Source organism: Hipposideros armiger, unplaced genomic scaffold, assembly GCF_001890085.2.
Source record: "Hipposideros armiger isolate ML-2016 unplaced genomic scaffold, ASM189008v1 scaffold_282, whole genome shotgun sequence".
Classification (NCBI taxonomy): domain Eukaryota; kingdom Metazoa; phylum Chordata; class Mammalia; order Chiroptera; family Hipposideridae; genus Hipposideros; species Hipposideros armiger.
Genome location: NW_017731632.1, coordinates 555,115 through 574,775, shown reverse-complemented (window position 1 = coordinate 574,775; position 19,661 = coordinate 555,115). Strand labels below are relative to the sequence as shown.

The 19,661-nt window shown below is 61.9% G+C and overlaps 1 protein-coding gene across 4 annotated transcripts in view; it reads left to right on the top strand.

The window, feature by feature from the left end:
• Window positions 1–169: 169 nt before the first annotated feature.
• SH3BP2 (SH3 domain binding protein 2) overlaps window positions 170–19,661 on the top strand; it is a 35,776-nt gene continuing 16,284 nt past the window's right edge. Inside the window, exons 1-2 of one of the 4 annotated variants that reach the window (XM_019658109.1) lie at window positions 170–267; window positions 15,299–15,349. Coding sequence is in view for 3 of the 4 variants with exons in the window: in XM_019658106.1 (XP_019513651.1) it covers window positions 7,044–7,300; window positions 15,299–15,349 (308 nt within the window). In the remaining variant the exon portion in view is untranslated. Of the gene's footprint in view, window positions 268–6,844; window positions 7,301–15,298; window positions 15,350–17,559; window positions 17,943–19,661 lie in introns of those variants that run through there. The other 3 variants (XM_019658106.1, XM_019658105.1, XM_019658108.1) reach the window with 3 other exon arrangements.

Genomic DNA, 19,661 nt, shown 5'->3' with positions numbered 1-19,661 from the left:
TGAGCCCGACCTCAGAGCCCCATGACTCCGAGTTCCACCCAGCAGCCTCAAGCGCCCGAGCGATCTCGCTGGGGGCCTGCGGGGGGGCGGGGCCCAGGAGCCTGGGGAGGTGGCGCCGGGCACGCGGGGCGGGACCGGGCGAGCGGGGCGGCGCCGCGCGGGACCCAGCTGCAGGCGGCGGACTGGGCGGGCGGGAGCGCCTGGCGACCCAGCCGGGAGCCGTCGCCAGGACGCAGCGCCCACAGGCCGGGAGCAGAGCCTCGGCGGGTAAGGCACAGCGGCGGGACGCGGGCGGGCGGGGCGCGGTAGCGTCTCTGGCTGGCTCCCGTCCCTGGGCCGGGTCCTCGCCGTAGAGCGGGCGGGGGCGGTCAGCTCGGGCGCGCGCGGGGGCTGGCGGCGCCCCTGCCTGGAAAAGCGCGCTGGCTCGGAGGTGCGCTGGGTGCGCCCCGGAAGCCTAGGTATGGGGGGCGGTGGCGTCGCGAGTCCTGAGTCCCTCTAGTGCTTCCGACCACTGCTGCCCCTGGGGCTCGAAGGCTGCCGCGGGACCCCATTACACTACCACCCGGCGGAGCCTCCAAGGGTCTGGTGGGGAGTATGTTCCACCTCCTGCCTGTGATCCAGACTTTCCTTCCCTCCGCTGGTTCAGCGAAGGCGAGAGGAAAGCCGCCTGTAGGAGCTGAAGTGCGAGTGACTGAGAGCCCCGGGGTTCTAGGGGGGCTGAGACCCTTGTTCTGGGGAACAGTGAAGTGGCAGAGAGGATGGCAGCGTGGGTGGCACAGTTGTTGGTTGGGGACGTCCTTCCAGGTGTGGGTTGGGCCCCTCCCGCTCCCGCTCCCGGCAGCCAGCTCTTTGCGGCTCTGGGCCTTGGCTTTCCCTGGTGAAGTGGTGTTGACAGTTGGCTTCCTGGTGTGTGCGTGTGCGTGTGCGTGCGTGTGTGTGTGTGTGAGTGTGCGTGTGTGTGCGTGTGTGAGTGTGCGTGTGTGCGTGTGTGTGTGTGAGTGTGCGTGTGTGAGTGCGTGTGTGTGCGTGTGTGAGTGCGTGTGTGTGTGCGTGTGCGTGTCAGTGTGTGTGCGTGTCAGTGTGTGTGTGAGCTCTGCTGCACCGTGCCAGCCTGAAGCCCGCTCCCACTCTCTCTGTGACCCTGAGCACCTCACATCCTCTCCCTGTGACTTTTTTTGTTTTTTTTTTAAGCTGGGCATCCTGCCATCTGTTGGCAGCTCAGCAGCAGCTCAGCTCGGGCCCATGTGGGAATCCAACTGGCCACCCCGTTGCTCAGAGCTCTCACTCTTGAGCGAGCTCTTAACCAACTGAGCCACTGGCCGGCCCCTCCTCTCTCTCTCTACGTCTTGCTTTGCTCATCCATCAATGCTGGCAATGTCCGTGCCTGCCTGTTGGATGGCCATTCTGACTGAGTCAAGTGCCTCTCAGCAGTGCCGCTGGCCGCTGGGTGTGGGGTGGCTGGGGTTGCCGTGCGGCCCAGACTCGTGTGACCTTGCCGATGAGGCATGTAACCAGGCCCAGCACAAAAGGGGGCTCAGGAGATGTTACTCGCCCTGATGATGGTGCTGATGATGAAATACGTAGACTTTTTTGGTGACAGTCTGAGGGGCCATGGCGACTCCTGGAGTAGGAGCAGGGTTCCAGGTTCAAGTACAGCTGGGCACTGACGCAGTGTGACCCTAGTCAGCCCCCTGCCCTCTCTGGCCTGAGCTCTGCAAGACCAGAGGAGGGGGCTGAGCTCCACCTCCTGTGTTTCCCCCCACTGTGTCTTTATCCAGGACACCCATGCAGGGGACCCCCTGCGGGCCAGGTCTTCACTGCAGGTGGGCCAGGGGGCCAGGATGGGGGCTCCGAGGGGTGAGGACTCTGTCAGACTCCCCTCCTCCCAGGACTTGGCTCTCTGCCCTGTGTTGGGGCATACCCTGGGCAGAGAGGGAAGGCCAGTCCCTGTCAGCCGTATGGAGAGAAGGGTGCTGACAGCGGGCCTGGCCTTTAGAGGGAGACCCACAGGCACACAGGAAGGAGGCAGCGAGGAGCTTGGCCTGGGAGAGACAGAAGGAGGGCGGGCAAGTTCCAAACTCACCTCGGCCCTCCCTGTTCCCATGGGCAGAGGGGAGTGGGGTGCTGAGTCAGCCCCTCCGCCCTCCCCACACACACATGCATGCATGAATGCACGCCTACAGATGGGAACTTGAGGGGCGTAGAGACAAAGTGGCCCAGCATGGTCACAGAGGTCCTGGGCCGGATCTACCAGCTGTGTGACCTTGGCCAGAAGGCTTCACACTGCGGGGCCCTGCTTTCCTGGTCTGGACAATGGGGGTAGTGGACCACTTTCTACCTCAGGGATGGCTGTGTGTGGCCAAGGGGCTGGCAGTGGCACGTGGTTGGTGTTCAGTGACTGTGAGTCACTGGGGCTGCTTTCCCGAGCCCTCAGGGCTGGACAACAGGGATCACAGGGCCACCTTTGCAGGGGGGTAGGGGTGAGGGTGGGGCCAGGCCTGGAGGAGTCTGGGGCAAAGGGCAGAGTCCTAGGTCCCCGCCCACTTGGGTCTCAGGGCAAAGGCCTGAGTCTGTCAGGAGCAGCCAGGTTTGGGGAGCCACCTAGGTCCTCCTGGCGCCTGTCCTTGAAGCTCTGTGGTGGGACACCAAGCGTCAGTGACTGACAGGCCTCCTCTTCCCCCTCTGGCTGGTTAGTAGGTGACCTCAGTGAGACCCACACATGCATATGTGGTCCTTCACTAACCTTGGTTATCATGGCCAGCACTGGGCAGCCCGGCTGAAGGATGTGGGCTACAGGTAGCCGGTGAATGCAGGGTTCGCAGTCAGGAGGAGGACTCCCTGAACCATGGCGGGCAGCCATGAAGGTGGGGACAGACTGAGCAAAAGGCTGGCAATGGGGAGGGTGGCAGACTAGTTTGACCAGAGTCGCCTGGTGCACACTGGATATGGTGAGGGTGTGGATGGGGACATGGATGAAAGTGCAGAGGGGCCTGGGAGGCAGGGAGAGGGCTCTCAGGATGCTGAAATCCTCCCCCAGGGTAGGTGGTCCCTCTCCAGAAGGCCTCTGGATTTCCCCAGTGGCCCTGACGAGGCATCCAGGGGCCGGAGATAGTCCCACGTGTGGGTCACCCAAGTCCCAGAGATGGTGGTGGGGAGCATTCGGGGTTCTTTGTAGCCCGGAGCAGGCACGCCTCCTCACTGCCCATGGCTAGGGCTATGCATACGAGGGCGGGGGCAACGCTGAGAGAAGTGGAGCTGCCTCTCAGCCACAGCCGGGAGACCGGAGCCGCCTTAGTGAATTACACTCCCTGGTCCTCAGGTGATAGAAACGCCGGCCTCTGGGCTGCACTGATGGATTTGGGCTGCGGACCAGGCTCCTGAGCTGCACCTAAACCCCAGGAGCCGTTCGAGTGAAAGGCAAGCCCGGGCTGGGCTCTCACGGGCAAGGGGGCCTCATGATGCCTGAGGTGGCATGGGCTCCCAGGAGGGGATGAAGGTCCCCCCAACACACTCCTTCTCCCCAGGCGCCCGAACTTCTGAGGTTCCAGTTCTGAGGCCACCTGCATGGTCAGCCTATGCTTGTCCCTGTCCCAGGTCACAGACCACACTGGACCCTGCTGGCAGGACTGGTGTTTATTTCATCCCTGGCTCCAAGGTCCAGAGGTGACTGACCCTCGGTCCACTTGGGACTCCCAGAAGGACGTGGTTTGGGTTCTGTTGCCTGAAGCAGTGGCCTGGGGAGGTCAGCAGGGCACCCTCTGTGGTATCCACAGCCCATCCCCTGAGGCCACACTCCTTTCTGAGAAGTGTCCTCTGCATCCTTGTGAATCAGATGTTTATTGTGAGGCGGCGGCCCACTGCCAAGGAAACCCGTTCCAGGCCACTGGGTGGAGTGTAGGCTCATGCCTGCTCAAGCCTGTAGAAGGAGGTGAGGCCTCTGCCCCAGGCTCTGCCAGGCTGATTAGAGACAACCCCGAGGTGGTGGCGTGTGTGCTGGGGGGCAGGGGCTCCCCCACAGAGGGGGAGGCGGGAGCTGAGCCAGCAGGGCAGGCTTCCCGGAGGCTCCTGAGTCGGCACCGAGCTTCTCCAGGAAGCAGAGTGGGCACGTCCGCAGCATGGAGCCATCTGTGTCCCCTTCGTGTCCGAGCGACTGGGCTTCCGCGCCCTCCTTGTGAAGTGGGGTAAAGACAGTTGTAACTCATGGTCACCGAGCCCTCACTGTGGGCATCGGGGACCCTGTGAGGCAGCTCGTCCAACCCAGCTGGGGCCTCCCTGCCCTCCACCCTGCAGCTCCATCTTGAGGACTTCCTCCAGCCTTGCCTGAGGAGGTGTTGTAATCCCTCCCCTCTGTTCTGTGGCACCGCCCTGCAGCCCTGCCGACTGCCCGGAGGCGGGGGCAGGAGCCAGCCAAGCCCCCAGCCCAGCAAGGTGGGCCTTGGCTTGGCCCCACAACCTGGGGAGTCTGGGGCAGCACCCATAGTCCACCTGGAGCCCTGGCTGGGGGCTTGGGCCTTTGCTCCCACCCCAGCCCCTGACGCCGGGGCAATGGTGGACCCCCTTCAGAAAGCTGCCCCTCCGCTCTTCTCATGCATGCTGGGTGCCCTGAGTGCCAGGCCCTGGGCCAGACATGGACCTCAGGAGTGGACAGACCTGCAGGTCAGAGGGCAAGACCTGCTGACAGATGCCCACAGGTAGCAGCTCAGCCTGTCTGGCCCTTGCCATTCCCTCTCTCAGAAGTAGTTTAATAAAAGGCATAAGCGTTTGTGTTCAGGGGACCCTCCCTGGGCACCCCCGAGCTGGGCTGCCTCGCCTGCCTGACTGGGAACTCAAGAAGCACAGGGCCTCATCTGGGTGATGTGCCCAGCCGTGCCTACGTGGCCTGGCCCAGGGGAAGGGTGAGAGCAAGTGTGTGCTCTCCCAGTGGGAAGTCCCACAGGAGCATCTAGAGCAGCGGTTCTCAACCTTCCTAATGCCGCGACCCCTTAATACAGTTCCTCATGTTGTGGTGACCCCCAACCATAAAATTATTTTTGTTGGTACTCTTAACTGGCTTTCCCTGGTGAAGTGGTGTTGACAGTTGGCTTCCTGGTGTGTGCGTGTGCGTGTGCGTGCGTGTGTGTGTGTGTGAGTGTGCGTGTGTGTGCGTGTGTGAGTGTGCGTGTGTGCGTGTGTGTGTGTGAGTGTGCGTGTGTGAGTGCGTGTGTNAGCAGCGGTTCTCAACCTTCCTAATGCCGCGACCCCTTAATACAGTTCCTCATGTTGTGGTGACCCCCAACCATAAAATTATTTTTGTTGCTACTCTTAACTGTAATTTTGCTACTGTTATGCATCGTAATGTAAGTATCTTTTTGTTTTCCGATGGTCTTAGGCGACCCCTGTGAAAGGGACGTTCGACCTCCAAAGGGGTCACGACCCACAGCTTGAGAACCTCTGATCTAGAAGCTCCTGCAGACCTGAAGCACAGGCAGGCAGGCACACCGGCAGGCGAGGCTCTGCAGGCTGAGGCAGGGCCCGGCTGGGTCAGGCCATTTGAAGCTGGCTTGTCGCTCCCTGCCTTGCTTGTGTTTAACTCTGCTCAGTAGCAGAGACAAATGCGCCCTGTCATCCTGGAAGGTCCCTGCCGCAGGGTTGGCAGAGTTTTGGGGCAGATAATAATGAGTTATTGTGCTGCAGCCTTGCTCCAGACTCTCCAGGTTTGCATCACAGCCCTCCCCACCCCACCCCCGCTGCTCCCTGCTGGGGCTCCAGCTGTTAACCCTCCACAGTCACTACTGCTGCCCTGGGCCTCAGTGGCCCTGGAGCTGTACAGATGAGGAGACCGAGGCCTGGCCAAGTGTCCATGAGGTCACAGTGCTGGGGTGCTGGCCTTGGCAGGAAGGTCAGTCGTCAGCTGGGTAGGTTTGACCCTGGTGGGCAGAGGATAGAGTGGCTACGTCCCCTGTCCCTCGGCACAGGACAGGAAGTGGCTGCCCTTTGCCATCAGCACCATGGGGCCTGACCTCTAGGAATGCATGTGGCTGACAGGTGCTGGGTGTGATGCATAAGAGTGACCCCGGCAGTGGGCTGGACGCAGCAGAGGTGGCAGGCCACCAAGGCCTCCCTGCAGACCCACCCAGCTCTTGTCAGAGTCCATGGCCCTTGGGGTAGAGCCCCAGCCTCCACCGCCCTGCATCCCAACCCCGGTCTCAGGACCTTGTCTGTGCTGTACCCCTGCTGGCCGCCTTTCCCCCACAAGGTCCTCTTCCCTTTCTACCTTCTATCTTCTCTCAGATCCACCCAGGAAGAGAGATACACTGCTCTCAGGGGCCTCGCCCCAGCACTGTGCCTCCCGGCAAGTTACAGGCTGGGACTCCCAGTGCCAGCTCCTTGCCACATAGGGGAACCGCTCAGCGTGGGCCATGAGAGCAGGAGACTGGGGTGACTTCCCTTTGGGACCTCACTGGGACCCTCCTGCCCAGTTTGGTGGCAGACCTTGGGCTGGGCTGCCCTGAGGAGGCTGATGCCTGGTCCTTTTTTTCAGGGGAGCTGTCCCCGGTCTGGGGGAGGGGCCCAGAGAGAGCCCCAGGCTGGGGGCACGCCCCGGGTTTTGGCCCAGCCGGAGCTCACTTCAGTGGACCTGGCATCCACTTGCTGTAAAATGGAGCGAGTTTCTGAGTCCCCAACGCATCCTGGGCCCTGGGCCCCGGCCTCGTAAGGTTTGCCAGTTGGGCAGGAGCCCTCTGAGATCAGCCCTCCCATTTTCTTGAGAATGTGACCAGGAGGGTGAAGTGCTGTGGCTGGTGGTGGCCATGCCCTCTCTGGGGCGGAAGTCGCTGGGGGAAGGAAGAAGGTTGAGAAAGAGGACCCCTACCTCCGGGGAGGATCTGGGAGGACCTGCCCAAGCCAAGGTTCCTGCCAACTGGGCACTGAGGGGCAGCTGGCTCAGGGCTGGCGTCTTGGGAAACAGGGACGCAGCCCTACTCTGGGCCCAGGCCAGTGGCCTCCATGTTGATTCACCCACCCCCTCGCAGACCTGCACCCGTTCCAGCGGGCAGCACCCAAGGATGGTGCAGGAGATGCTGTGTGGGATACCCAAGGCGGGGCCCTTCTTGGGGCGGAAGGGGCGAGGCCGCGGGTCTGGCAGCGTGCTGGTAGGAGGCTCTGAAGGCGAGGCAGGGAGAAGGCCGAGGGGGCTGGAGGTTGGGCCCGGGGCGTGGGAAGGTTTCAAGCAGGGGCTGGTTTATGTTTTCAAAGCTCCGTCTGGGGTCTGGAGACCCCCACCCCCCAAAGCAGTGGCTGAAGAGGCTTGGGCAGGACCTGGGTGAGTGGTGGGGGTAGGGAGTCAGCGGACCAGGGCGGAGTCAGTGACCCCCACTGAGGGGCCACTGGGGCTAGGGGTGCGGAGCTGGTGAGACTGGGGCACTGCCTGGTAGTGCTGACTCCGCCCCCACCTCGTGGCCTCTGCTGGCTTTTCTGGCCAACAGTGCCATGACCCCATGGCTGTTTCCCTGGGGAGGGGGTGGTGTCCCTATAGGGACCACTGAGCCGTGCCTCCTCCCCCACCCCGTGTAGGCTGCCCCCACCCCGTGGCGGGGCCCCAGCCAGGCGGAGGCCTTGGGTACTGGTGCTTGGGGCTTGGTGCCCAGCCCTGCTGACTACCAGAAGCCACCTTGCCTCTGGGAACATCAGGCCATCGCTGGGTGAGAGCATTTGCCCTGTCCATGATGGCCCTACGATGGCCCCTCTGGGCCGATGGTGGGGCCAGGAGAGCACTTTGCTTAGAGGATCCAGTGCTCTAAGGCCCCTGTGCCAGGGGTGGGGCGTGGAGCTGCTGGGCAGACTGGAGAGCCAGGCCGTGGGGTGCACGGGGGTCTGAGGCTGTGATGGCCAGGGGCCCTGGCTGGAAGGGCCCGGCCCGGAGTCCCCGGGGGGAGTGGGGATGAGCCTCCGCCAGAGGCCCTCTTTTCCAGCCCTGCACTGGGCTCTGCGACCCCCCCAGACTGCCTGGGGACCCAAGGACATCACTACCCAGCCTCACTATGGGGCATCAGTGGGTGTCGTGGGTCCAAAGACAGGGCAGAAGTCTGCTTCTGGGGACAGTGTGAGGAGGCCAGGGAAGGGCATCGAAGTGTCCAGTGTGCTTGAGCACCAACCAGGAGAGGGCCTTGAACTTGAGAGCGAGCACAGCCGCCTCTGAGCGTCGCCTCTCTGCTGTGGCTGGGACAGGCTCAGAGCAGGGAGGGGTGGGTGGGGGATGGGACCACTAGCCTTAGAAAGGGGACAGTGTTCATGACGGCAGGACGGTTGGATGGAGAGCCTCTCCTGTCCCCTGCCCTGTCCGTCGGAGGCTGGGCCCGGGCTGCCCTGGGCTGGGCAGGGGAGGCAGAGCCAGGCCCCTTTCCCGCCAGCCCGGGGCCCACGGCCAGACCCTCTCCTCGCTGGGCCTGCGAACAACGGGGCAGTGTGAGGGTGCCTGGGAACAGGCAGGCCAGCCAGGCCCCCCGTGGCCCATGCTGAGGGGCCAGGACAGGAGCCAGCGGCCGTGAGCCATCCAGCCCAGCACCCAAGCCGGGGTTCCCAGGCTGAGGAGGAACACACTGCTCTCAGTTCCGTAACCCCTCGGGCCGGGCCGCTTCTCCTTCCTTCTTTTGCGCCCCGTCCTCTTCCTGCACCCTGCCTCTCACGCCCTCCCTCTGTGCTCTGTGAGCCAGAGACCCAGGCCCCTGCCCACCGCAGCACCGCTCTGCAGGCCTGTGGGTGACCCCAGGAGGTAGCCAGGGAGAGGACAAAACCCGGCCCAGACGTGTGATCTCCTGAGGCCACCCTGAACTTGACTCAGGAATAAAGTGGCCCAAAGTAAAAGACAATGCGATCAAATAAAAAAAAAAATCGCAGTAAAAATTAATCCACGGCGTCAAAGAAGAAAAATGTTTGAAAACAGCCTAACAATAGTAAGGGTAAAAGTAAATGGATCAAAACTGAAGAAAGACCCTAACATGCTGAGGTGAGCGGGAAGAGGAAGGGGACCCTGTTGTGTAGACGACAGCTTTGACGGGTTCCGGCCTGTGGCAGGGTGGGCAGGAGGCTAGGACCCACTGGACAGATGGGGAACCTGGTGCCTGGGCGGTCAGACCCGGGCCAGGGGAGCCTAGATTGGGGCCACACCTCATGACCCTGGGTCCTGGTGCCCTTTGCCTTGACCCAGGAGCCCTGACCAGGTGAAATGCTGTGAAGTGCCCAGGAGCTGTAGGGTCTGAGGGGGGCCACCATGGCATGAAAGATACAAAAGAGTGAGTAGTGGGACAGCAGCCAAGGCCGCTGACTGCTGCGGGAGTCCAGGCTGGTGTCCCTGGTGGCTTACCCTGGGATGCCCTGGCAGGTGGCGGCCACTGTGGAGGGCTCAGACAGCTTCCCTGGCACCACAGACAGCAGGTGTCCATGCAGTGTGCCCATTGTGGCTGACCTCTGGCCCCTACCCTTGGCTCCTGCAAACAACAGTGGGGCTGGACCTCTCTGGCCACCCCCTCTTACCCCCATCCCACACCAGCACAAGCTTCATGGCTCAGTATCTCCACTGGGTTTCCCTGTCACCTTATCCTGGTGCTGGGATCTGGGCTGAGCTGGGTACCCTCTACCCTCAGAGGCCCTGGGACCCAATGTTGGGCCAAGTGCTGGTGGTAGAGTCGCCGTGAGCTGCCTTCTTTGGTCTTCGGGGTGCTATTACCAACAAGCCCATGGCGGGGGTGAGGAAGCGAGGCTCAGGGAGTGAAGTGACTTGTACCAGGTCCCCGGTGCCAACAGCCTGGGGCAGGTCTGAGACACCATCCACACTCAGCGGAGTATGTGGTCCTGACAAGTGAGTCTGGAATGGGCCTGCCTCTGTCCCTCCTGTCTGAAGGTGTGTGCCTCCTCTCACCCCAACCCCAGGCCCTTTGCACAAGCTATTTCTTATCCAAGACACTTTCCATGTGCTCTCCCTGCTTGGCTACTTCATGTGAAAGATCCCTCCCAGAACAGTGGCTGATGTGTCACTATGTCTTGGCAGAATGGTTGTCACAAGGATGTGAGTCAGAGGTGGCTGCCTCCCCGGGAACCCCTGACAGAACGCAGGGCCAGCTTGGATTCTGGGGTGAAGTGTGGTATTTGCTGGCAGGTTGCAGTGCGCTGACTGTCTCCCTCTGTCCCAGCACCAGGAGAATCTGGGGGTCGGGGTAATGCTGTGTGCCGGAGAGACTGAGCCCCATGGTTCCAGCCCAGCCCAGCCCAACGGTAACGGCGTGCCATTCTCTGGCCTCAGTTTTGTCAGCTGCCTAGTAGGGTTCGGCCATCACTCTATAGGGATCCCCCTGTCTGTCAGGGACACCACACTGCTCTCTGAATATCTACACTGCCTGCTTCTGCAATTCATTTGCGTCTCTGTCCACACAGCTCAGCACTGAGTGCTGGGCCTCAGCGTTCCTCACAGCGCTGAGCCAACAGCTCCTGGGACAGCCTGAGTTACTGATGGGGAAACTGAGGCCCAGGGGAAACTGAGCTTCTTGGCCAGAGCTTGTTCCGGGGTGAACACCAGGCCCTCTGCGCCTGAGAGAACCAGCAGCAGTGAGCAGGGTCCAGGGTGGGGGCTTGTGACTGGCAGAGCCTCCTGACAGACTCCCCATGGGCTCTGGGGATAAGGTGAAAACCGGCAAACTGCACCCGGGAGGGTGGGCTGGCACATGTCTGTGTCCCCACTGGCCTCCTCTGCAGGGCCCGGAGCCCTCCTCCAGTGGCCCTCGGATGGCGGGTTTTCTGCCCAGGTGGGAGCCAGAGTAGGCCGTAGGGCTTCTCCGCCTTCTGCCCCTTAGAGCCAGGCTCCGCAGGACATGGGTGAGGTGATCCCGGGCTCGGGTCACATAGGCAGTGCTGGCTGGGCGGTCAGGGCTGCAGCCCACACAGCCTCCCTCCTCATCGAGAGAGCAGAGGTTCATCCGGGCAGCTGGGGACTAAGTGGGCCACGAAGTTGACACACTGGCACTGGGGAGACATTCTGAAGCGGGGGTGCATCCTGTCCCTGCCCTAGCCTATCGGCTTGGCCCTCCTGTCACAAGAGGTGAGTGTAGGCAGGAAAGTGCCCCCAGCCCTCATGACCCTCCTGCCTTGGCCTTAGCAGGTGGGGAGTCTTCCCCTGGAGGGTCTGGTTGGTGGCAGCCTCTGTTCTGGAAGGGACCGACCCCAGCTCTTGCCTGGCCGGGGTGGCAGTCCTGACAGCCAGCACCAGAATCGCCGTCCAGAGCCTTCCCGGGCCCAGCGAGTGTGTGCCGAGCGAGTCAGAGTGTGTGCGTGACCCGACTGTGAGCGCAGCCCCCTGGGAAGGGGAGAGGCGGGCTGGCTGGATTTGGGGAAGTCCTGCTCTCTGTGGGTTCGTGGTCTGGCTAGGAGTCAGTTCACTGACCTCAGAGGAGACCCTGTGTCCCCTTTTGAATGTCTCGACAAAGGTGCTTGGCAGATTTCTGCCAACCACATCCCCTTGGGCCCTGCAGGGTGGGCAGCAGCGGGGGGCTCGGCGGCCGGGGGAGGGTGCATGGTCTGGACCTCCCCGCGGCTCAGCAGGCGAAGGCTGCTTGCCTTGCTTTGTGACCAAGGACACTGAGGCTGGGGGAGGTCAAATGCCTGGCTGAGGTCACTGGGAGCGTGGCAGAGCTGGGCATGTCATGCAGCCAGAGGCCCCCCACCCCTGGGGATGGAGAAGTAGGGGTGCTTGGGGTGAGATGAACGGTTCCATTGAGCAAATGAGCCCCATGAACTGGACCCCTTGGAGACTAGGAGACATCTAGCTAGTGGGGGAGCCCCCATCTGTGCACGCTGCAGGAGGTACCTGGTGTGTGCTGGGCACACTGCAGGGAGGCACAGGAGCTGGGGAGGGGGGCTGTGTGCGGATAGTGGGATCCAGCCCTCAGGCAGTGCAGTCTGGACCAGGGGCTGAGGAGGCAGGAGTGGGGCCANGAGCGTGAAGGGGGACAGCATCTCCCAGGAGCTGGGGAGGGGGGCTGTGTGCGGATAGTGGGATCCAGCCCTCAGGCAGTGCAGTCTGGACCAGGGGCTGAGGAGGCAGGAGTGGGGCCGGGGAAGCGGAAGGATGGTACTCCAGGCGGAGCAAACCCCTGGGGCAAAGGCGTCTGACACCTCACCTCTGGGCCAGCCGGGAGTGCTCGAGGGTCCAGACCCACGGGAGGTTCGAGAGAAGACTCTCTCTTCCCTACATGACTGTGATGATGGTGTTGCCAATAGAAACCTGGGGACCAGGTGCCCTGGAGTAACCCCACCAACCATGCCAGGTGGTCCTTGGGACAACCCCACCCAGGGGCTGTCAGCCCCTCTCTTCAGATAAGGAGACTGAGGCTCAGAGTGGGCCACAAGGTTGGGGGGAGGGATTGAGCCGGGCCCGTTGCCGCAGAAGCCTGTCCTCTAACCACTGCACTGTCTTGCCTATTAAGATCACATGGGTAGGGCAGCGTCGCATGGTGGCAGACACAGACTGAGGCCTCTCTCGGGCATGGCACCCTGTGCACGGCCTGGGGCCTCGGGGTGCCCACACTGGCTGTGGTGCAGGGCTGTGAGCCTCCTCAGGCCAGGCAGGGCAGGGCTGGCGAGAGGGGCGGATTGCATCGGTGGGTGAGAGGCCAGGAACGCGGGGGTGGACGGGCCCCCACGTCAGCTCTCTGGAGAGTTTCATCAAGCAATGAAAAGGTGGAAACTTGTCAGTGTTATGATGAACTGAAGTGTGAATCCTGAACCGCTTCTGCTGAGTTGTGGTTTGAGGCGGGAGAGGCCCAGGCAAGCGACACCGCCAACCTACCCCTCCACAGTCCCACCCACCCCTCGCCACGGCCTGCCCCTCGGCCTGGAGCCCCTGCCCAGCCATCCTCCCTCCTAGGGAGCCTCACCCTGTCCAGGGCATGGCTGCAGCGGGCTCTGTACCAGGCATGGCCCTGACTGAGGCCCAGCTCTGCTCCAATCCTCGAGGGGTACTGCCCAGCTCGGCAACATTTGTGGGAGGCAGAGACCCCAGGCCTGGGAGAGGAAGGCCCCTGGATGCTGTGTGGCCGGTGGGGCATCGGGGTGTGTGGGCATTGTGAGTCCTCTGTGGGGTCCCAGGGTAGAAACCCCACCCTCCTCCCAGTTTGGCCATCACCCTCAGAAGCCCAGGCCCTGGTCAGGCAGCGGTACATGTAGGCTTCTTTCTGCACTGCCCCTAATTCGCTCTGGCCTTGGACACAGGACTGGCCAGACTGCCTCCACCTCCATTCTGGGAAGTCCTGAGAGGCCCGTGGTTACCTCCTTGAGCCCAGCACACTGCTGTCTCCTGGGGACAGGGACGCTGTCTGGCTCAGAGGTCCTGGGGCATGGCTGGACCTTGGCTGCAGCCACGCTGCCCTTCACTTGTGGTTGAGGGTCCGATAGGCTGTAAGTCACAATTCTTTACTCTGGCTCTGAGCAACGGTCCAGGCATGTCAGGGCCTTGGCCGTGTGTGGACATGACACTGAACCCATTTGTCCATCCACTGGTCTGTCTCTCGGCCCTGCTGTGGGCCAGTCACCGTCCTGGGCCTAAGGAGGCTGCTGGGGAGATTCTCGTACATGTGGTGACACTCTGGTGGGCAGGGCTGTGCCATTAACAGAGATTTCAGGGCTGAGGTGGTGAGCCAGGCCTGAGGGAGGCTGTGCACATCCAGGAAGCCCAGCTCAGATTTTCCCCGTCCAGCTGGATGCCTACTGGGCGCTGCCCACAGAGCCAGCCTGTCCCTGCACGCCATACCCAGGACTTCAGGTCACCTGGGAGTGGAAGCCTATAGTCAACCAGAGAAAGGACGTGTGCAAGTCTCCAAGACCCCGTGCGTAATAGTTTCCCACGGCTTCTGAAACAAAGTACCGCACGCTGGGGGCTTAAAACAACAGAATTCACCTCTCACAGCTCTGGAGGCCAGAAAGCCAGGAGGCTGGAGGAGAGAGGGAGAGCCTCCCTTCCTTCACTCTTCCAGCCTCCGGTGACCGCTGGCCATCCTTGGTGTCCTGGGCTTGTGGCTGCACCACGCCACTCTCCACCTCTATCTTCACATAGCCTTCTCTTCTGTGTCTTTCTTTTTTTTAAGATTTTATTGGGGAATTGGGGGAGGGGAACAGTGTTGGGGAATTGGGGAAGGGGAACAGACAAGTTATTGTCCTTTGATCTTAGTTGTGGAGGACGCAGCTAGCTCAGCTCCAAGTCCAGTTGCCATCCAGCCACCTGTCGGCAACTTATGGCATCTCAGCTCAAGGTGCCGTGTTCAATCTTACAATAGTTGCGGGTGGGCATAGCCACCATCCCATGCGGGAGTCGAACCAGCAACCTTGTTGTTAGGAGCATGTGCTCTCACCAGCTGAACCATCCTGCCACCTGTTGGCAGCTCAGCGGCAGTTCAGCTCGGGCGCAGCTCACTGGCCCATGTGGGAATCGAACCAGCGACCCTGTTGCTCAGCGCTCATGCTCTTAACCAACTGAGCCACTCAGCCGTCCCTTCCGTGTCTTTTCTATAAGGACACTTGTCTCTGGACTTAGGATCCATCTGGCTTCCAGGATGAGGTCCTTAATTTAATGACAGATGCAAAATCCTTTTTCCAAATGAGGTCACGTTCAGAGTCCACTGGGATCAGGACTGGATAGATCTCCCTGGGGGCCCCTGTTCAGCCTCCTGTACTGGGTGACCCCAGGCGAGCCCTGCCCTCTAGGGCACCCGCTCCCTCTGCCATCCGGATGGTGCTTGCAGCCCTGCTCTGGAGGACAGGACAGGTCACAGCCCTGTGATACTGAGAAACATGAGGCTGGTGGGAGGGGGGGCATGGCCGAGAAGCCAGGTGGGCGCGTCCTCAGGCTGGCTGTGGGGGGCCCAGGCCTTGTGGAGGGCCATGCATCTTATTTTGAGAGCTTGAGGCTTTCCCCAGAGCGGGTGCCAGCCACCCTTACCTGGGCTTAGCACCCTGCCTAAATCTGGCAGTCCATCCTTGGCACCTTCAGTGCCTGAGCTGCCCCTGGCAGGTGGGTCACCGGCCTGAGCATGGGAGGGTCTCTGGGTACCTATGGGAGAGCAGGGGCCGGAGACCCCAGAGACGTGGTTCCAGTCCCCACGCCTTTGTTCCCTGACTTGGCACAGCTGGTGTCCCCTTGTCTGCACCTCAATGTCCTCATGGCCAGTGCAGGGCCGACAGGACCAGCAGTGTCGCACTGGGCATCTGCCTCACTCCTAAGCAGGCTGAGGGCCCCAGCGGCCCGGAGTGAAACCTCTCCCTCCCTCTTTTTTTTCAGGCTGACCCTTGGCCCCTCCCCAGCGGTGCTGGCTGGCTCCCACCCACCCTGGTAAGTGCCCTGTGTTCTGCATGCTGGGGTGGTCCCTCGGCACTGGGGCAGGGGGAGGAGCTGCAACTTGGGATAGGTGGAGTGGAGGACCAGAGCTGCCCAGTGCAGGGACCCCAGCCACAGCCTAGCCCCACACGTCTCCCGACTTGGATGTCGGAGTGGGGTCATTGCCGTGGTTATTTCCAGCACAGTGTAAAAGGTCATGGAGCCACCATTATTGGGGAGAGGAGGGCTGAATGTTCCGTTTCCGGGAATATGAATGGCAGTGTTATTTATTTGCTGCAGGGGTGAAGCTGCCTCGGGAGATGGGAGGACACGTGGGGAAACAGGCCCAGAGAGGAGGGGCCTGTAGGGGTAGCACTGCCGCCCGGGACTCCTGAACTCAGCCTTCTGTAGGGACACTAGATCGGACCCCCACAGGGATCCCTGTGCCTCTGCTCTGGGCTGTGACTCCCACTGCGGCATCCCTGGGCCAGGGCCCTCTGCCCACGTCACCTGAGCTGCATTTCTGGGCTTGGGGACCCTTGGGGGGCAAGGGCACGGGGAGGCTCTGGCGCCTGCTTGACCTCAGGCCTCGCCCATCCTTCACCTGTCCAGTGAGGACTAGGATGGCCCCGGGACGGCGGGTGGCTCCCCGTTCTTCCCTCAGCAGGTTCTCATCCCCATGCCTGCACCCCAGCCTCCCCCAGGCTCGGCCATCTAGTCGCGCGCATGGACTCCTCCCCACCCTGGGACGTGGCTCACCCTGAGCCCCCTGCTCTGCCTTTGACTTCCTCCCACCCCCCTCGGTCAAACCTGGCACCTGCTGTGGACCCCACAGCTCCTTGAGGCCCCCACGCTGTCCCGGAACTGCCCCTCTGGCCTCTCCTGGCTGGCCCATGGCCTCGGGGCTTCTCACCTGCTATTTTATCTCAATGCTCAGCACCCATTTCACAGATGAAGACACTGAGGCTCAGAGAGGCTAAGTCAGTAGCTTGAGGCCACATAGCTAGCAAAAGATGTGTCCCCAGCTGTGTCTCACTTGGGAGCCTCTACCTGCCCTGGGCAGGCTGCAAAGGGGAAGGGGACCAGGCCCCACTGAACCATCCCCTTGCCACCATCTGTCTGTCTTGTCGTGGCCAGCTTTCTGCTGAAGGCATGGCCTGCCCTCGGCCACCTGAGGACGTTGAGGCTGGCACAGGAGGCCAGGGTGGCTGCACCCACCCTGAGGAGCGCTCAGACAAAACACCTGAGCTCCTCGCCATCCAGGATGGCACACCTGGCCCTGACTTGGCCCCCAGGTGGCACTGGGCCCTGGCAGAGGCCCCCAGCCTGGGAGCCGCTCTCCTCCAGCGCCCTGACACACAGGTACATGGGCCAGATCGGTGCTGGCACAGCCAGTTGTGGCGGCTATGCCCTAGGAAACCTGGTGGACAAGACGAGGCCTTTGTAACTCCCAGGGACCCTGTGGCCCGTCACCCTCAAATCCTGCCGTGGGGGTAGCCCCAGAGCTCTCCTTCCTCTGGGAAGGGTAGGACCTTCAGACCCAAGCTCAGGGGACAGACAGGGGATGTGGCTTCTCAGCAGCAACAGGCCAGGGCTTGAACCCCTGCCCCCTGGCTCCCTGACTGTGCACCTGGGGAGGGGAGGATCTGAGCGTGGTGGACAGAGCCGCGCAGGCCTGGCGGGGGCTGCATTCCGAGAGGGACCAGGAGTGACGGGAGTGTGCTTTGCCCTTCAGGTCTTAAGCGCTTTCTAGCAAGCCTGGTGTTCGCAGAGGCTGTGCCTGGCACTGGGCAGTGGGAGGGAGGGTGATAGGGAAACGCCTGTGCCCAGGCTTAGAACCAGTGTCTTGGTCCCTTGGTGTCAAAGGGCAGAGAGGTGACCACCCTGAAACCTGAAAGGTTCCTGGTACAAGAGGCACAGCCCTTCTGTGTGGCCTCAGATGGCAGAGCTAGGTGGTAGCATCTGCATTGGTGGCAGAAGCATGATGGGAGATAGTGAGCCCCCAGTGGGGGTATAAGCACTGGCTTCTGGGCTGGGTGGGGTGGCTTGGGGGCCAAGCAGGCTGTGCCTCAGTCTCTGGGCTGTGAGGGGCTTCGGTGGTTTGATGGGGAGAAGCTGAGTGTGCAGAGGCGGCCGTGGGGGATCGGCGGGGAGTTTCCTCCCGGGGGACACAGCTGGCCTTGCCCAGGGCCTTGGAGCGCTTGGGACTCTGACCACAGAGCGGGTAGGAGCTGGGGTGGTTAAAACCCAGCAGGCCGAACAGAACAGCATGAGTGGGCGCAGCCCTGGGCCTCAGGACTCACAGAGCAGAAGGCAGGAAGTATCGGCTACTGGGGCTGCCCAGGGACTGGCAACAGGAAGTCCCTTGGGGGAGGAAGCCCTAGTGGTCACAGGCCCCAGATGCAGCCGGCAGCTGGCAGCAGGCGGCTGTCAGCAGGAGGGAGCGCTTTGGGCAGCACAGGGGCACCAGGCCTCAGCAGCCTGGGGATGCAGGCCACAGCCGGGCCCCATGGCCCCTGAGCCACATGGACACCTTGGGCCCCAGGATGCCTGCCCCCCACCTGTCACCCGGCAGAAGGAGAGCCATGTGCTGGATTAGTGCCATCAGGTCAGTGGGTGGCCCTGGGACTCGGGGTTCGGGAGGTGGCGCCGGCCTGTGCCCTCAGAACCACTTGAGGAGGCCCCACGTGGGAGACGGCCCCAATCGTGGTTGTGGTGGGGACCCACAGGACCCTGGGCACTCAGCTGGGGTGGGGGCCCAGGCCAGGGTGAGCCACCCCCCACACACCCTGCCGGGATGGCCTTGACATTTGGGTCCTGTGTGCGTACACAGTGTGTGTGAGTGTTGTGAGAGATGTTGTGAGAGTGTAACTGTGAGTGTGAATGTGAGTGTGCGTGACTGTGCGTGTGAGGGACAGACAGCGCTGCCTGCCTGGGGCCTGGCCCAGAGCTGAGGAGCCTTGGGGGACCTGCCGGCAGGGGGCTCTCCCTGTGGCACTCCCTGTGGCATGGCTGGTCACCAGCCTTCATAGAAGGTTTTTGGTTTTGATTCTTTTATGGAGCAAGATTCTGGGAAGAGGAAGAGAGAGGGGAAACCGAAAGAGAATAAATGTGCTGACTGTGAGGCACTAGGGTCCCTCCTCCTCCCTGCTGCTGTCACTCCACTGCCACCTACTGCCACCTGGGCCAGGCTGGGGAGTGTCTGTGCTGGGCAGGGGGCGAGTGCCCCACCATTTACTGCTATGGGACCTTTGGGTGAGTTACTCAGCTTCCCTGGCCCTTGGTGTCTTCATCAGCGGCATGGGTGTGATGCAGGTTCACAGCTCAGGGGTGTGGGGAAGGTGACATGGTCCTCGAGAAGCACGGAGCCTGGCCTGTGGTGAGTGCCCAGTGCATTTGGTTCTCAGAGCCCTGAGCCTCCTCTGGCCTCTGTGTCCTAGTCTGTAAAGTGGGACTAAAGCACCGAGCCTGTGAGATTTAAGGAGCTGTCAGGTAGAACTTGGCCCTGGGCCTGGGCAGGGCTGGAGGTGGTGGTGATGATGTGACCTGTGCCCAAGCTGCCTGCCCAGGGCACTGCGGGCCACCATGAAAGGCCCTGTTAGCCCCTGGAGGCTGTGTGTCTGTGTGTGTACATGTGAGCGAGTGAATGAGTGTGCATACAGGTGAGTGTGAATGGTCCCATGAGAATGGGTGTGAGTGGGTGTGTCCATGTGTGTGAATGAGGTGTGCATATGTATGTGAGTGGGTGTACATGTATGAGCATCCGAGTGTGCATGGGTGTGTATGAGTGCACATGTGCCTTTGTATGAGAGTGAGCGTGTAAGCGTGCATGCGTGTGGACAATGACTGTGTGTGAGGGTGTGAATAAGTACATTGAGGGGCCTGGCCCATACCAGCCCCACTTCACCCTGTGTCTCCCACAGACAGGCCAGCCTGGTCACCACTGACAGGAACCCCCACACTGTAGTCACACGAGGCGCCAGCTCCCTCACCACAGCCAGGGCCATGTCTGCAGGTGTCAGGACAGCCTGCCGGAGCGTAGCCCCCCAAACCCCACCCCCAGGCTCCACTCTCATGCACAGCTCACACCTGTGCACGCACGTGCACACCTGCGGACACACATAAAACCCACATTTAAGCTGTGCAGCTCACACACATTCTGTCTGAGTGCACCGTCCATTACATTGACCACGAAGGCAGACCCACAGCTCACATTGGGCCTGTGCAGGAGATGACACCCTCCTCTGGGGCACACAGCCCCACCATGGGCACGGCCACAGAGCCTACACTTTGTGGAACGCAATGGGGGCTGTCCCTGTGGAACTGA